General features: G+C 44.1%; 1 protein-coding gene across 4 annotated transcripts in view; it reads left to right on the top strand.

Moving 5' to 3' along the window:
- LOC141259090 (solute carrier family 2, facilitated glucose transporter member 11-like) overlaps nucleotides 1-16961 on the top strand; it is a 219241-nt gene extending 202280 nt beyond the window's left edge. For all 4 annotated transcript variants that reach the window (XM_073674600.1, XM_073674584.1, XM_073674594.1 and 1 more), the window contains 7 exons: nucleotides 2273-2421; nucleotides 2532-2719; nucleotides 2822-2932; nucleotides 6145-6246; nucleotides 13803-13878; nucleotides 14049-14176; nucleotides 16275-16961. In XM_073674600.1, coding sequence (XP_073530701.1) covers nucleotides 2273-2421; nucleotides 2532-2719; nucleotides 2822-2932; nucleotides 6145-6246; nucleotides 13803-13878; nucleotides 14049-14176; nucleotides 16275-16475 — 955 coding nt within the window. In that variant the 3' untranslated portion in view covers nucleotides 16476-16961. The remainder of the gene's footprint in view (nucleotides 1-2272; nucleotides 2422-2531; nucleotides 2720-2821; nucleotides 2933-6144; nucleotides 6247-13802; nucleotides 13879-14048; nucleotides 14177-16274) is intronic.
- Nucleotides 16962-17497: the final 536 nt, after the last annotated feature.

Raw genomic sequence — 17497 nt, 5'->3', positions numbered from 1 at the left:
ATATTCTGCACGCACAGTTGTAATAAAAATGGAAAACAAAAGATCAGAAGAAGTTTAATAATCTGCATTTACAATGTGGTAAAAAACAGATACCCCATGGAGTAGGACACAAAATTAAGGATATGTACACGCAACGACTTTTAGACACGCAAGGATGGGTCAGAGCTTAACTCTTAATAAGCAGCGGCCAACATTACAGGGGTTGGCTGTGAGTATAATAGTGAGGGATAGGTGGTTATTGGATGGAGGCCGCCCACCCTATTTAATTGCATCTTTACATTTAGATTAAAAAAAAAAAAAATAGTTTTTGCATTTTCAAACGTTATTTTAAATGTCGCGTCACGGTGGCCAAGGCGCTGGAGGGGGTCCTTGGAGCTGGTGCGAAATTGGTTGTGGGGGGATTATATCAATGGTTCTCTTCAGGTTGAAATTAAGAATGGCTGATCTGGCACTTAGTGGGGCTCTGGACGTTGGTGGTCCCTGGGAGCCCGTGCCCGTGGTTATTTTACTACTAACAGTGGTGTGGTCAGTAACCTGCTGATTAACCCCATAGCTGCAGGTCAATACTGTTTTTTGGCATGACAGGTTCCCTTTAAGTCGCCTTTTTTTGCCGTCTCATCTATTTTCCCTATGAGGGTATTTTCTGCTGCTTCCATTATACTTGGAGATTTATAATAAACTCATTTCGGTATTGTGTAAATGTAAAAGTAGAGATTCCATACATATTGTGCATATTTTTATGAGGCACAGTGAATATTTATTCTGGACAGGTCTCATACGGGGACTGTGTTCTTTTGGCATTAATCAGGGTTATTTGTGCATATTCTTATCCTTTATTTTACATATTGGTCTCTTCTTGATAGGAACTTTATGCAGTATACAATATTTTTGTTAGCGCTTTAGTATATTTACATCCTTATCTATCCTCTACCAGCAGCTACACCTCACAGTTGGTTAAGGAAGAGCGCCAGTGTTTTTTATATACATACAGGTGCATCTCACTAAATTAGAATATCATCAAAAAATTAATTTATTCCAGTTCTTCAATGCAAAAAGTGAAACTCATATATTATATAGAGTCATTACCAATAGAGTGATCTATTCCAAGTGTTTATTTCTGTTACTGTTGATGATTATGGCTTACAAACAATGAAAACACCAAAGTCATTATCTCAGCAAATTAAAATAATTAACAAAAAAAGACCTGCAAAGGCTTCCTAAGCATTTAAAAAGGTCCCTTAATCTGTTTCAGTAGGCTCTACAATCATGGGGAAGACTGTTTGACTTGACAGATGTCCAGAAGGCAGTCATTGACACACTCCACAAGGTCCCAGAATTCCAATTTTCATTTGGAAATAAAGGTCCCAGAGTCTGGCAGAAGAGTGGAGAGGCACACAATCCAAGCTGCTTGAGGTCTAGTGTGAAGTTTCCACAATCACTGATGGTTTGGGGAGCCATGTCATCTACTGGTGTAGGGCCACTGTGTTTTATCAAGACCAAAGTCAGCGCAGCCGTCTATCAGGAAATTTTAGGGCGCTTCATGCTTCCCTCTGCGACAAGCTTTCTGGAGATGGAAATTTCATTCTCCAGCAGGACTTGGCACCTGTCCACACTGCCAAAAGTACCAATACCTGGTTTGAAAACAACAGTATCACTGTGCTTGATTGGCCAGCAAACTCGCCTGACCGTAACCCCGTAGAGAATCTATAGGGTATTGTCAAGAGGAAGATGAGAAACACTAGACCCAACAATGCAGACGAGCTGAAGGCTGCTATCAAAGCAACCTGGGCTTCCATAACACCTCAGCAGTGCCACAGGCTGATCGCCTCCATGCCACGCCGCATTGATGCAGTAATTGATGCAAAAGGAGCCCCAACCAAGTATTGAGTGCATTTACTGAGCATACATTTCAGTAGGCCAACATTTCGGATTTTAAAAACATTTTTCAAGCTGTTGTTACAAAGTATTCTAATTTACTGAGATAATGATTTTTGTGTTTTTATTGTCTGTAAGCCATAATCATCAACATTAACAGAAATAAACACTTGAAATAGATCACTCTGTTTGTAATGACTCTATATAATATATGAGTTTCACTTTTTGTATTGAAGAACTGAAATAAATTAACTTTTTGATGATATTCTAATTTAGTGAGATGCACCTGTATATTTGCACTTCTGTAGTTACATTAAGGGTATATCTGGCTGCTACAAAGGAAACCACAAGTCCATCATATCAAATGTGTTTCTATAAGTTTTGTATCTATTTGTAGGGAGATACTGGGCAGTGAGGAGGTATGGCCTCTGCTTCTTGCTAGCAATGTGGTTCCGGGTATCCTTCAGCTGATGGTCCTTCCTTGGGTTCCTGAAAGCCCCCGATATTTGTTAATAGATCTGAAGGACAAAGATTCCTGTGTAGTTGGTAAGAATCTTCTCAATTACTAGTGAAAATCTATAGACATGTAGCATTTACCTACTTGTAATGCCTCATAACTCTGGTGTCCTGTTTGCTGACCTTATCATTGTGTCCAGCATTACGTCGGCTTCGGGGGAACTGTGATTTTAGTAGTGAGGTGGAAGAGATGATGGCGGAGCAGACAGCTATTGAAGGACAGAAACCAAAGAGCCTCTGTGAGCTGATACGGGAGCCATCCCTGAGACGGCAGCTTCTTACCATAGTGGTTCTCAGCAGTGCCATGCAACTCTGTGGTAATGACTCGGTGAGACGCGACGTCACCTGCCTTTATTACATGCATATATACCCTCTCAGGCTTTACCCACATAATCATCACTTCTAGATATTACACCTTTTGTCTCCCTAGATGTATTTCTACGCATCCTATGTATTTCAAGCTGCTGGGGTCTCGTCGGAGAAGATTCAGTATATTGTGATTGGCACAGGGAGTTGTGAGCTTCTCACTTCCATCACTTGTGTGAGTACTGGTCTACGACTGTTCTGCAGAAGAGGTCGGCTCTCCAGCTATTCTGCATGAACTGATAATAGAGTATCTGGTCACAGAGATAGATATGTTGCTCGTCTCCTGTTACTATTCCACTTTTTTTCTTGGTCACTGTCAGGAACACATCCTGTCTACAAGTGAATTGGTATCAGCCTGTTATAGCCTATCGTGCTATGTCAAGTCTCAGATAAGTTGCGCAACCAATAAATATGTAAAGTCTCAAATAAGTTGCGCAACCAATACATTTGTACAATTTGTCAGCAAGTTGCCCTCTATTGACAACTGTTTTAATATTATGATTCAACTTGTAAGGGAATCTGTTACCAGGTTTTGCCATGTATTCTCAGAGCAAGGGCAGAGAATCTAATTCCAGCGATGTGTCACTTACTGGGCTGCATGTAATAGTTTTGATAAAAATCAGTCTTTTATCAGCAGGAGATTATCACAAGAGGACTATTGTCATGCAGTCCTCTACCACTGATGGATAGCTTTCTGCCTATGTACAGTGTACACATAAAGCTGCCAATCTGTGGTGTGGACAGAGCTTTACAGAGCGTAGAATTCAGAGAACTGGTAGATCTGCAACAGGATAAAATAATTTTTAGTCAAAACTGGAGCTAGTAGCCCAGTAAGTGATGCATCGCAGGAATCTGGGTCTTCTCTTACATCATGCTATTCTCAGATGGGGTAACAAAAACTGGTGACGTAGTCCTTTTAAAAGAAAACAAAGTGTAAAAAGGTCATAAGCAAGTCAAAGTCTGCAATGGCCATATCGCTTGAGACCTGAGTCCAGAAATCCATCAGTTTTGGAGTTTTGGTGACAGCTGTGTTGCTGTTGTGTTACATTGCATGGCCATATTGACAATCATGAGATGTAGTGGAGCAGTGCAACATTGCTACAACCCCTGGCAAAAATTATGGAATCACCGGGCTCGGAGGATGTTCATTCAGTTGTTTAATGTTGTTGAAAAAAAGCAGATCACTGACATGGCAGAAAACTAAAGTCATTTCAAATGTCAACTTTAGGGCTTTAAGAAACACTAAAAGAAATCAAGATAAAAAATGTGGTACTCAGTAAGGGTAATTTTTTTGAGACCAAGCAGAGGGAAAAAACTATGGAATCACTCAATTCTGAGGAAAAAATTATGGAATCATGAAAAACAAACACACAAAAGAACACTCCAATACATCACTAGTATTTTGTTGCACCACCTCTGGCTTTAATAACAGCTTGCAGTCTCTGAGGCATGGACTTAATGAGTGACAAACAGTACTCTTCATCAATCTGGCTCCAACTTTCTCTGATTGCTGTTGCCAGATCAGCTTTGCAGGTTGGAGCCTTGTCATGGACCACTTTCTTCAACTTCCACGAAAGATTTTCAATTGGATTGAGATCCAGACTATTTGTAGGGCATGATATTGACCTTATGTGTCTTCTTTCAAGGAATGTTTTCACAGTTTTTGCTCAATGGCAGGATGCATTATCATCTTGAAAAATGATGTCATCATCCCCAAACATCCTTTCAATTGATGGGATAAGAAAACTGTCCAAAATATCAATGTAAACTTGGGCATTTATTGAAGATGTAAAGACAGCCATCTCCCCAGTGCCTTTACCTGACATGCGGCCCCATATCATCAACAACTGTGGAAATTTGCATGTCCTCTTCATGCAGTCATCTTTATAAATCTCATTGGAACGGCACCAAACAAAAGTTCCAGCATCATCACCTTGCCCAATGCAGATTCATCACTGAATATGACTTTCATCCAGTCATCCACAGTCCACGATTGTTTTTCCTTAGCCCATTGTAACCTTGTTTTTTCTGTTTAGGTGTTAATGATGGCTTTTGTTCAGCTTTTCTGTATGTAAATCCCATTTCCTTTAGGCGGTTTCTTACAGTTCGGTCACAGACATTGACTTCAGTTACCTCCCATTTGTTCCTCATTTGTTTTGTTGTGCATTTCCTGTTTTGGAGACATATTGCTGTAAGTTTCCAGTCTTGACGCTTTGATGTCTTCCTTGGTCTACCAGTATGTTTGCCTTTAACAACCTTCCCATGTTGTTTGTATTTGGTCCAGATTTTAGACACAGCTGACTGTGAACAACCAACATATTTTGCAACACTGTGTGATTATTTACCTTCTTTTAAGAGTTTGATAATCCTCTTCTTTGTTTCAATTGACATCTCTCGTGTTGGAGCCATGATTCATGTCAGTCCACTTGGTGCAACAGCTCTCCAAGGTGCGATCACTCCTTTTTAGATGCAGACTAACGAGGAGATCTAATTTGATGCAGGTGTTAGTTTTGGAAATGGAAATTTACAGGGTGATTCCATAATTTTTTCATCAGAATTGAGTGATTCCATAGTTTTTTCCCTCTGCTTGGTCTGAAAAAAATTACCCTTACTGAGTACCACATTTTTTATCTTGATTCCTTCTAGTGTTTCTTAAAGCCCTAAAGTTGACATTTGAAATTACCTTAGTTTTGTGCCTTGTCTGTGATCTGCTTTTTTTCAACAACATTAAACAACTGAATGAACTTCCTCCGAGCCCGGTGATTCCATAATTTTTGCCAGGGGTTGTATCTCCCTGCGCTACCAAAGTTGCTGTGGCACAAGCCTAATTCATGCGTTTTCAGAAGGAATATAAATTAAATGGCGCAATGCAGGTTTCTATAAAAAATGGCAGAATTGTTATATACAGGTATGTCAGAAGAGCTGCAAGGTCATGTTTACAGCACAACTTTTATGTGGTCATGAATCAATTGAGAAGAGCTCAAAAGCAGGAAGATAGGAGGTAGGGCTTTTTAAAAAAAGCATGTCAATAGTGAGCATGTAGTGCTGCACTCAGAGCTAGTCATGTTCACAATTTGCAGGCATGGCTAGCCCAAGTTTTAGTATGAGTATGGCCATATGAACCTAGCCTTGTAAACTCTCCCGATAGAATGAGCTTACTGTCAGATTCTCAGTTAACTCATTCTACAGTCAGCAATAGACAGCTCAAGACAGAGACTATAGAAGGCAAACTGCTCATTTTTTTAATGAAACCCATTTGTAAAAAAGTGTTTTGTAGCCAAAAATACAGGCATTTAAGTAAAAAAATACCCCCAAAAGAATCCATATTCTGTAATTTGTTTTAAAAAATGTCTTACAAGGACCAATGCACAATGTTTTACCTTCCAGACTTTAGTCATTGATCGAGTTGGACGCCGTGTGCTGGTGATGGGAGGGTACAGCTTGATGTCTGTGTGGGCAGTAGTTTTTATGGTGGCCTTATCTCAGCAGGTACAAACTTTTTCTATTTTTCTAAACAATTGGTGATTATGATGAACAAGAAACAAGAAATCCATTTTAAAATTATACCTATATTTGCGTGTAAGGCCACGGCCCCACTATCAGTATTTGGTCAGTATTTTCTTTCTCAGGAGTGGAAGCCAAAACCAGGTGAGGAACAATCAGAGAAAAGGTATAAGGCTATGTGCCCACGATGCAGAAATGCTCAGGATTTTTTCCTGAGCGTTTCTGCATCTCCCTGGCAGAAAAAAACGCATGCGGATTGTACATGCGTTTTCCTTCCAGGGACTTGCGGAAATGGAGCGTTATTCACTGACATTTCCGCATGTGGATTGACAAGCGCTTTCCAAGCGATTAGCATCACTTGGAAAGTGCTTGTGACAACTAGGTCACACTATATAAATCCATGCAAACAGCATGGATTTATATAGTGTGACCTGAGAGAGTGGTAAAAAGAAAAAAATAAATATATACTTACCCTCCGATGGCCACCGGTGTCCCGCTCACTCCGTTCTCCCTTGCCGGCAACAGTGAATTGAAAGACCTGCCGACGTCAGCGTCGCGTGACCCGTCACATGACTCTGACGTCAGCGCAGGTCCTTCAACTCACTGCAAAGTGCCGGGAACCAAGCAGGAGCGCTGCGCGGGCCGACAGAAGGTAAGTATACATTTATTTTTTATTTTATTCTTTTTTTACAGATTTTTTAATGGTACCTGGGTGTGGAGGAGACTCTCCTACACCCGGGTACCATCCGCACATTAGAACGCTTGGATTACTCATCTACATATACAGTGATGCGTAATCCATGCGGTCTAATGCAAGTCAATGGCGGTGAAGACGCAGCACTTCCGCAAAATAATTGGTAGTACTGCGTTTTTTTCCGCAATGATAATCCGCAGCGGAAATTTCCGCAGCATGTGCACAGCACATGCGGTTTATCATTGGGGAACATTGCTGCCCTTCTACCATGCTTTTTTAATGCGTTTTTAATGCGTTTCCGCAGCTGCAAAAACGCTGCGGAAACGCATTAAAAACGCATCGTGGGCACACAGCCTAATAGAAACAAGTCACTAATTCTGCATTTATCACCCACTCCTGGTTTTGGCTCGCACTCCTGAGAAAAAATACTGACCGAATATAGTTGGGCCGTGGCCTAAGATAGCCAATCACAAATATCCTTGTGCCTGAAACATATTACAAACTAGAATTTCAGGATTTATTCTTTTAGGCTGTGTAATTGGAAAATATGATGCGTTGTTACATAATATCCAAGCATAGTCTGGGTGGTTGTACTGAGCTCTGATGTACAGTGGGGGAAATAAGTATTTGATCCCTTACTGTTTTTGTAAGTTTGCCCACTGACAAAGACATGAACAGTCTATAATTTTAAGGGTCGGTTAATTTTAACATTGAGAGATAGAATATCCAAAAAAAAATCAAGAAAATCACATTGTATAAATTAGATACATTTTTTTGCATTTTGCAGTTCTGGCTGCTAGAACCACCAGTTAGACGCTCCTAATGAACTCATTAGCTGCATTAAAGACAGCTGTCTTACATAGCCACCTGTATAAAAGACCCCTGCCACAGACTCAATTAATCAGTCAGACTCTAACCTCTACAACATGGGCAAGGCCAAAGAGCTTTGTAAGGATGTCAGGGACAAGATCATAGACCTGCACAAAGCTAGAATCGGCTACAAAACCATAAGTAAGACGCTTGGTGAGAAGGAGACAACTGTTGGTGCAATAGTTAGAAAATGGAAGAAATACAAAATGACTGTCAATCAACATCGATCTGGGGCACCATGCAAAATCTCACCTCGTGGTGTATCCTTGATCATGAGGAAGGTGAGAGATCAGTTTTAAACTACACGGGGGGAACTTGTTAATGATCTCAAGGCAGCTGGGACCACAGTCACCAAGAAAACCATTGGTAACACATTACGCCTTAAAGGTTTAAAATCCTGCAGTGCCCGCAAGGTCCCCCTGCTCAAGAAGGCACATGTGCAGGCCTGTCTGAAGTTTGCCAGTGAACACCTGGATGAGTCTGTGAGTTATTGGGAGAAGGTACTTTGGTTAGATGAGACAAAAATTGAGCTCTTTGGCACTAAGTTAACTTGCCGTGTTTGGAGGAAGAAGAAGGATGAAGACAACCCTATGAACATCGTCCCAACCGTGAAGCATGGTGGGGAAACATTATACTTTGGGGGTGCTTTTCTGCAAAGGGGACATGATGACTGCACCATACTGAAGGGAAGATAGATGGGGTCATGTATCACGAGATTTTGGCCAACAACCTCCTTCATTCAGTAAGAGCATTGAAGATGGGTCGTGGCTGGGTCTTCCAGCAAGACAATGACCCAAAACATACAGCCAAGGCAACAAAGAAGTGGCTCAAAAAGAAGCACATTAAGGTCATGGTGTGGCCTAGCCAGTCTCCAGACCTTAATCCCATAGAAAATTTATGGAGGGAGTTGAAGCTCCGAGTTGCCAAGCATCAGCCTCAAAATCTTAATGATTTAGAGATGATCTGCAAAGAGGAGTGGACCAAAATTCCTCGATAGGAATGCGGGGTACCATGCATATCAGGATGAGGGATGGGGTGCCATGCATACCAGGATGAGGGGTATCATGCATACCAGAATAGGGATGAGGGGTACCATGCATACCAGGATAAGGATGAGGGGTGCCATGCATACTAGGATGAGGGATTGGGTGCCATGCATACCAGGTTTCTGGGATGAGGGGGCCATACATACCAGAATTGGGATGAGGGGTGCCATACATACCAGAATAGGGATGAGGAGTGCCATGCATACCAGGATGAGGGGTACCATACATAGCAGGATAGGGATGAGGGGTACCATGTATACCAGGATTGGGGATGAGGGGCCCATGCATACCAGGATAGGGATGAGGAGTGCCATGCATACCAGGATGGGGGTGAGGGAGCCATGCATACCAGGATTGGGGATGAGGGGTGCCATGCATACCAGGATTGGGGATGAGGGGTGCCATGCATACCAGGATGAGGGGTACCACACATACCATTATTGGGGGATGAGGGGACCATGCATACCTCATCATCAACTACAAAAAACGTCTGACTGCTGTGCTTGCCAAGAAGGGTTTTGCCACCAAATATTAAGTGTTGTTTGCCAGAGGGATCAAATACTTATTTCTCACTGCAAAATGCCAAAAAAATTATCTAATTTATACAATGTGATTTTCTTGATTTTTGGGGGGGATATTCTATCTCTCAATGTTAAAATTAACCTACCCTTAAAATTATAGACTGTTCATGTCTTTATCAGTGGGCAAACTTACAAAAACAGCAAGGAATCAAATACTTATTTCCCCCTCTGTACATCTATAATATAACGGGAGATCCGTGTCTCTGTCTGAAGCCTTTATAGACTGCGCATGCGCGACGCGCAGTCTGGCTCCAGACAGAAGCACGTATCCAGCCGTTACAGGTAAGAGGAATGTATGGCACTGCGAATGTGTCTTTAGTAAAATGGCAAAGAGAGGCGCCGTGGCAACGCTCCTCCCGGTCAGGTAAGTATGTAAGTATGGCGCCGGAGATCGCACTATGCGTTCAGTGTCTACGCATACTGTGAACTCCTCCCCCGGCCTCCCGCAGAACAGGACACCGCAGCGCTGGAGCACAGGGAAGAAAGGTGAGTATAAGTGTTTATTTTTTGTATGTGTGTACAGCGTGAAAGGGACGAGGGGGCCACAATACCAGAATTGGGAGGTGAGGGGGCCACACATATCAGGATTGGGGTGTGAGGGGGCCACATATGCCAGGATTGGGGGATGAGGGGACCACACATACCAGGATTGGGGGGTGAGGGGGCCACACATACCAGGATTGGGGGGTGAGGGGGCCATGCATACCAGGATTGGGGAGTGAGGGGACCATGCATACCAGGATTGTGGGGTGAGGGGATCATGCATACCAGGATGATGGGTACCACACATACCAGGATTGGGGGGTGAGGGGACCATGCATACTAGGTTTGGGGGGTGTGGGGACCATGCATACCAGGATTGGGGGGTGAGGGGGCCATGCATACCAGGATTGGGGAGTGAGGGGACCATGCATACCAGGATTGTGGGGTGAGGGGATCATGCATACCAGGATGAGGGGTACCACACATACCAGGATTGGGGGGTGAGGGGACCATGCATACCAGAATTGGGGGGTGAGGGGACCATGCATACCAGGATTGCGGGGTGAGGGGACCATGCATACCAGGATTGGGGGGTGAGGGGACCATGCATACCAGAATGGGGGTGAGGGAGCCATGCATACCAGGATTGGGGATGAGGGGTGCCATGCATACCAGGATTGGGGATGAGGGGTGCCATGCATACCAGGATTGGGGATGAGGGGTGCCATGCATACCAGGATTGGGGATGAGGGGTACCATGCATACCATGATTGGGGATGAGAGGTACCATGTATACCAGGATTTTGGATGAGGGAGCCATGCATACCAGGATTGGGGATGAGGGTGCCATGCATACCAGGATTGGGAATGAGGGGTGCCATGCATACCAGGATTGGGGATGAGGGGACCCTGCATACCAGGATGAGGGGTACCACACATACCATTATTGGGGGATGAGGGGACCACGCCTACCAGGATTGGGGGGTGAGGGGACCATGCATACCAGGATTGGGGGGTGAGGGGACCATGCATACCAGGATTGAGGGGTGAGGGGACCATGCATACCAGGATTGGGGGTTGAGGGGTGCCATGCATACCAGAATAGGGATGAGGTGTACCATACATACCAGGATAGGAATGCGGGGTACCATGCATACCAGGATGAGGGATGGGGTGCCATGCATACCAGGATGAGGGGTATCATGCATACCAGAATAGGGATGAGGGGTACCATGCATACCAGGATAAGGATGAGGGGTGCCATGCATACTAGGATGAGGGATTGGGTGCCATGCATACCAGGTTTCTGGGATGAGGGGGCCATACATACCAGAATTGGGATGAGGGGTGCCATACATACCAGAATAGGGATGAGGAGTGCCATGCATACCAGGATGAGGGGTACCATACATAGCAGGATAGGGATGAGGGGTACCATGTATACCAGGATTGGGGATGAGGGGCCCATGCATACCAGGATAGGGATGAGGAGTGCCATGCATACCAGGATGGGGGTGAGGGAGCCATGCATACCAGGATTGGGGATGAGGGGTGCCATGCATACCAGGATTGGGGATGAGGGGACCATGCATACCAGGATGAGGGGTACCACACATACCATTATTGGGGGATGAGGGGACCATGCATACCAGGATTGGGGGGTGAGGGGACCATGCATACCAGGGTTGGGGGGTAAGGGGACCATGCATACCAGGATTGGGGGTTGAGGGGTGCCATGCATACCAGAATAGGGATGAGGGGTACCATACATACCAGGATAGCAATGCGGGGTACCATGCATACCAGGATGAGGGATGGGGTGCCATGCATACCAGGATGAGGGGTACCATGCATACCAGAATAGGGATGAGGGGTACCATGCATACCAGGATAAGGATGAAGGGTGCCATGCCTACTAGGATGAGGGATTGGGTTCCATGCATACCAGGTTTCTGGGATGAGGGGGCCATACTTACCAGGATTGGGATGAGGAGTGCCATGCATACCAGGATGAGGGGTACCATACATACCAGAATAGGGTTGAGGAGTGCCATGCATACCAGGATGAGGGGTACCATACATAGCAGGATAGGGATGAGGGGTACCATGTATACCAGGATTGGGGATGAGGGGCCCATGCATACCAGGATAGGGGTCAGGAGAGCCATGCATACCAGGATAGGGATGAGGAGTGCCATGCATACCATGATGGGGGTGAGAGAGCCATGCATACCAGGATTGGGGATGACGGAGTCATGCATACCAAGATTGGGGATGAGGGGTGCCATGCATACCAGGATTGGGGATGAGGGAGCCATGCATACCAGGATTGGGGATGAGGGGTACCATGTATACCAGATTGGTGATGAGGGGTACTATGTATACCAGGATTGGGGATGAGGGAGCCATGCATACCAGGATTGGGGATGAGGGGTGCCATGCATACCAGGATTGGGGATGAGGGGTACCATGTATACCAGGATTGGTGATGAGGGGTGCAATGCATACCAGGATTGGGGATGAGGGAGCCATGCATACCAGGATTGGGGATGAGGGAACCATGCATACCAGGATTGTGGATGAGGGCGCCATGCATACCAGGATTGGGGATGAGGGGTGCAATGCATACCAGGATTGGGGATGAGGGGTGCCATGCATACCAAGATGGGGGATGAGGGGTGCCATGCATATCAGGATTGGGGATGAGGGGTGCCATGCATACCAGGATTGGGGATGAGGGGTGCCATACATACCGGGATTGGGGATGAGGGGTGCCATGCATACTAGGATTCGGATGAGGGACCATACATACCAGGATAGGGATGAGGAGTGCCATGCATACCAGGATGGGGGTGAGGGGTGCCATGCATACTAGGGTGTGGGTGAGGGGCCCATGCATACCAGGATGAGGGATACCATACATACCAGGATAGGGATGAGGGATGGGGTACCATGCATACCAGGATAGGGATGAGGAGTACCACACATACCATGATTAAGGATGAGGGGTGCCACGCATACCAGGATTGGAGGTGACGTGTGCCAATCATGCCAGGATTGAGGGTGAGGGGTGCCATGCCTTCAAGGATTGGGGTTGAGGGGTGCCATGCATACTAGGATTGGGGGTGTCATGCATACCAGGATTGGGGTTGAGGGGTGCCATGCATACCAGGATTGGGGGTGAGGGGTGCCATGCATACCAGGATAGGGATGAGGGGTACCATGCATACCAGGATTGGGGGTGAGGCGTGCCATGCATACCAGGATAGGGATGAGGGGTGCCATGCATACCAGGATGGCGATGAGGGGTGCCATGCATACCAGGATGGCGACGAGGGGTGCCATGCATACCAGAATAGGATGGTGGGGACAGGATGGGGGCAGCACAAATAACAGGAGGGGGGGCAGCACATACCAGCATGGGAGACCATATACCAATAAAAATGCTCACCACCCGGGCGTAGAACGGGTTCAATAGCTAGTTAGATTATATGATGGTGCACGTCAGTGTAAAAAAAGCTATATAGACTGCCATATTATGCTGTGGTAGCCACATGTATAAAAATCCAGCAGTGTTTACTAAAGGTGCATTTACACCACACGACTAAGAACACTCCATCATATCATTCATATTGCCAATCACCCAACAAAATGCTGAAAAATGATCATTCTCGGCAGCACATGTGTAAACATGTGCTGCCGAGAACATTCGCAGCCTATGCGCACAGATTCATCTATTACTGATCGGTCTGTGCATATCACAAGCGCAGTCGGCCTGTCTAAACTATAGTGATATTCATTGAACCTGTGTTCAGCTACTGAATATTTAACCTCACATAGCCTAAACAATTATTTCCTGTTTACTAGGAACACATTATATGGATGCCGTATCTCAGTATGGTCTGCATTTTTGCCTATATCCTGAGCTTTGGAATTGGTCCAGGTAAGCATAGTACTACTGTACTTACATAATATGGAAAATGTCCTACAAGGCATATAATAAACATAGATCCTATACATCTCCTTTACTTCATGTAATTAGTGTTATTGATGGAATTTTCCTATAGAGTTTAATTGCCGATAAATCTTTTCTTTTTCTCGATAAACTAATAGCTGGAGTTACTGGTTTAATGCCGGCTGAGATATTTGACCAGATGGCCCGTCCTGCTGCGTACATGATCTGTGGCTCCATCATGTGGCTGACACTATTTGTGGTGGGCTTAGCCTTTCCTTTTATTGTGGTGAGTGCAAGCTGTTCACTTCTTCTAATTCAAATGAGTTTTACTTATAAACAAGCAAAAGGTAAATGAGACCTTGTGCCATACAATCCTGGGATTGTAGGACTTTACATTAGTACAAAAGGCGTATTGTAACCTAAATACAGTAAATCATGTGATTTCACCTACTGGATTCCGATACAAAAAATTGGCGAAACAACAGAAATATCAGTATTTACATCGTCTCAACCCTCCAGCAATATGTACAGATACTTTACTCCTCAGACATATTGCTAGAATCCAGCACATCAGCCTTCAGTCTCAGGAAGCATCAGTGGGTAATGTAGCATGGTAGGGGAAGACAGGAGAAAGCATAATAAGGATAATTTAGGATACTCTAAATTGTACAGAGTGGGGAGACTGTATCCATGTCATCTGTATGTATAGAACTTGTCCGGTGTTCCACAGTGCGGGTCCAACAAGTCAATCTATAGGTGAACCAGAGCCCCCATCATGTCTTTGAAAAAACTATTCACTTGTAACCAAAATTCTTATAGTAAAATTCCAGCTCTTCCTTCCTGTCTGGACCATTTCTGGCTACTTTTTCTACAGTAACACAGCACATAAGAATGAAGCAAGTGTGAACAGATGCAAACTGCTATGACAATATTATATGCAAATGAAACAGTGCAGCAGAACACTTTATGCACTAAGATATATAAAAAACATTGAATATATGAAATTTAGATTGCATTACTGCCATATAGATTATACTTATAAAATGAAAGCCCTTAGCTCACTAATTGACCAATGTGTGCATGCCCACCAGCCACACCAAGGCGTATCTTTCTCTGGATAGACTATAACCTCCAGACTGCCTCCTTGGCTGAGCACTTTTCCCATCAGACTAAGACTATTTTAAATTAGTGTTGTATCCTTCTTGGCCTTTAAGTATTAAGCTTTTTTGGCCTAGGAGAGGCATATAAGTTAGATTACAGTCCTTCCAGGGAAAGGTACGCCTTGATATGGCTGGTGGACACACATGAATTAGCCAATTTATGAGCTAAGTACCTTCATTTTATATGTATAATTTATATTGCAGTAATGCAGTTTAAATTTCACATACTTAATATTTGCATACATCTTAGCGCACATAGTGTGCTGCTGCACTGGTAAGTTTATTAGACTGTAGAAAAAGCAATCTAATGTGTATAATTGGCTCACTATGGGTGTCTAGGGCAAGGATTTCCTAGCTTTATCTTCTGGGACCTCACCAGACAGACCAAGGTGATGCCTGGGCCTCACCATTAGTGGTGGAAGTCCATGTCAAAATGAAAAACATACATTACCTTTCATTTGTCTCCTGAACTCTGTATAACATTAAAATAAGTACAAACTAAACAATTATGTAGCTAAATATGTGATTGCTGCAACCAGACAAAGGTCTGTGTTGCATATAATAACGACTTTGTATAGTGCCTCCCCAGCTCGGCATCACCAACAAGTAAGGGGTGCCTTATTGATGGGGCCAGCCTCACAGTTTGAGAAGCAGTAATCTAGGGAATACTTTTTTAGGACTTCCATGATAACATCCCTATATTTCTTTTATACTCGATGTGATAGACCCCCTGACTGGCTTCAACTAGACCTTGTGATTTGGTATCTGCATGGCGTTATGGAGAAGCCCGCTTGGCCACGCCTGATGTCATAAACCCGCTTCCTGAGTCTTCAGCAGTATGTTATATGATGCCAGACAATTTTTTTAGGATAGGGGGTACGATCCTCACAAATCAAATCAGAGAGTATTTAAATTATGCGGTGGGCTTCGAGTTTCAGGCAATTGGACTTGAAGTCGATCCTCTGTGGATTGATCCACTTATCTCTACTAAGGGTTGCTTCACATGTTGCACTTGCGGTGAATTTTTGCCATGGTTTTGCTACAAATTGGAATTTTGGCATATGTTTGGCCTGTGTACATCAGCGAGTCTTTAGTACCTGTAGTAGAACGCATATATGACTATCCTTTGATTTTACCTACCTGCTCTACTATAAAGTTAGATTTCCATCTCAGATTTTCAGAGCAAATTATTACAATATGCTCAATGTTTTTCTTCTGTTTCAGCAAGGACTTCGGCATTTTTGCTTTATGCCATTTCTAGTGGTCTGCGTCAGCACCACTTTATATATTGGATTCTTCCTCCCAGAGACCAAAGGAAAAAGTGTTTTAGAAATCACTGAAGAATTTACAGCTTGGAGAGCTAAACCACACAGAGAGGAAAATGGCTGGCTGGGACCTCAGGAGATCAAATCCACTAGTCTGTGAAAGAAGGAATACTATGCATTATGTAGACGGGTGCACAGAAATTATGTCCTTCTCACCTTACTTGCAGCAAAGTTAAATTCTTCAAGTTGGAGCAGGAATTCAAATGACAAATATAAAATTCCTTTATGAGATGTCTTCCCATTTCTGCCTGTACTTGCAGTTTGCAATAATTTATGTCCATACACTCCTTTAGAAAAGTACCTCAATGATGTTTCCACATTAAAAGCTGCTAAAACATGAGCTGTATCTACAATACTTGAATACGGAACCTGAACTGCCAGTTATTGTTCACCATAGGTTTGGCTATGAGTCAGGAGAGCTGCAGGTATCCATGGACCTCCAGTTTATTGACGCAGGCCTATAGAGTGCCCATACACCTTAAATAGCAGAACAGCTGTCTTTTCCTACTCCCCCAAACACATGAATGCTCAGGTCTAGTGTTGAGCGAGTATGTTCTATTAACCCTTTCAGCGAGTATGCTCGGGCCGAGCTCCGAGTATTTACAGCTGCTCTGTGATAAGGTTAAATCGCTCCCGTGTGCATGATTTGCAACTGTTTGACAGCTTTATTACATGGGAGGAATATCTATTTCTTACACATTCCTCACATGTAATAAAACTGTCAAACAGTCACAAATCATGCACACGGAGCGATTCAACCATATCACCGAGCAGCTATAAATACTCGGAGCTCGGCCTGAGCATACTCGGACAGAACATACTCGCTCAACCCTACTCAGGTCTTATGCTGCTGCCAGACACCGATGACCTTAATCTAATGTGTATGGCAGCCTGTGGCTGCAGGCCACCCAATAAACCCTCATTCATCAGGTAAAATTATTTTTTTTGTAGCGCAGAGGATCATCGTTCTCGACATTGCATCGTCCATTATAAACAGGACTCGCACTGTTGAGAATTATGGCACTGAGCGATCTACAGTGGTAACCAAAAGTTTTGCTTTTTTTAAAAAATGTGATTACCTTTGTCTGGTTGTTGTGATGCCATTTCCCTGGTGATGAATCG

Source organism: Phyllobates terribilis, unplaced genomic scaffold (assembly GCF_046119375.1).
Source record: "Phyllobates terribilis strain yellow unplaced genomic scaffold, ASM4611937v1 Scaffold_1__5_contigs__length_1240528914, whole genome shotgun sequence".
NCBI lineage: Eukaryota > Metazoa > Chordata > Amphibia > Anura > Dendrobatidae > Phyllobates > Phyllobates terribilis.
This window is presented reverse-complemented; position numbering and strand designations above follow the sequence as displayed.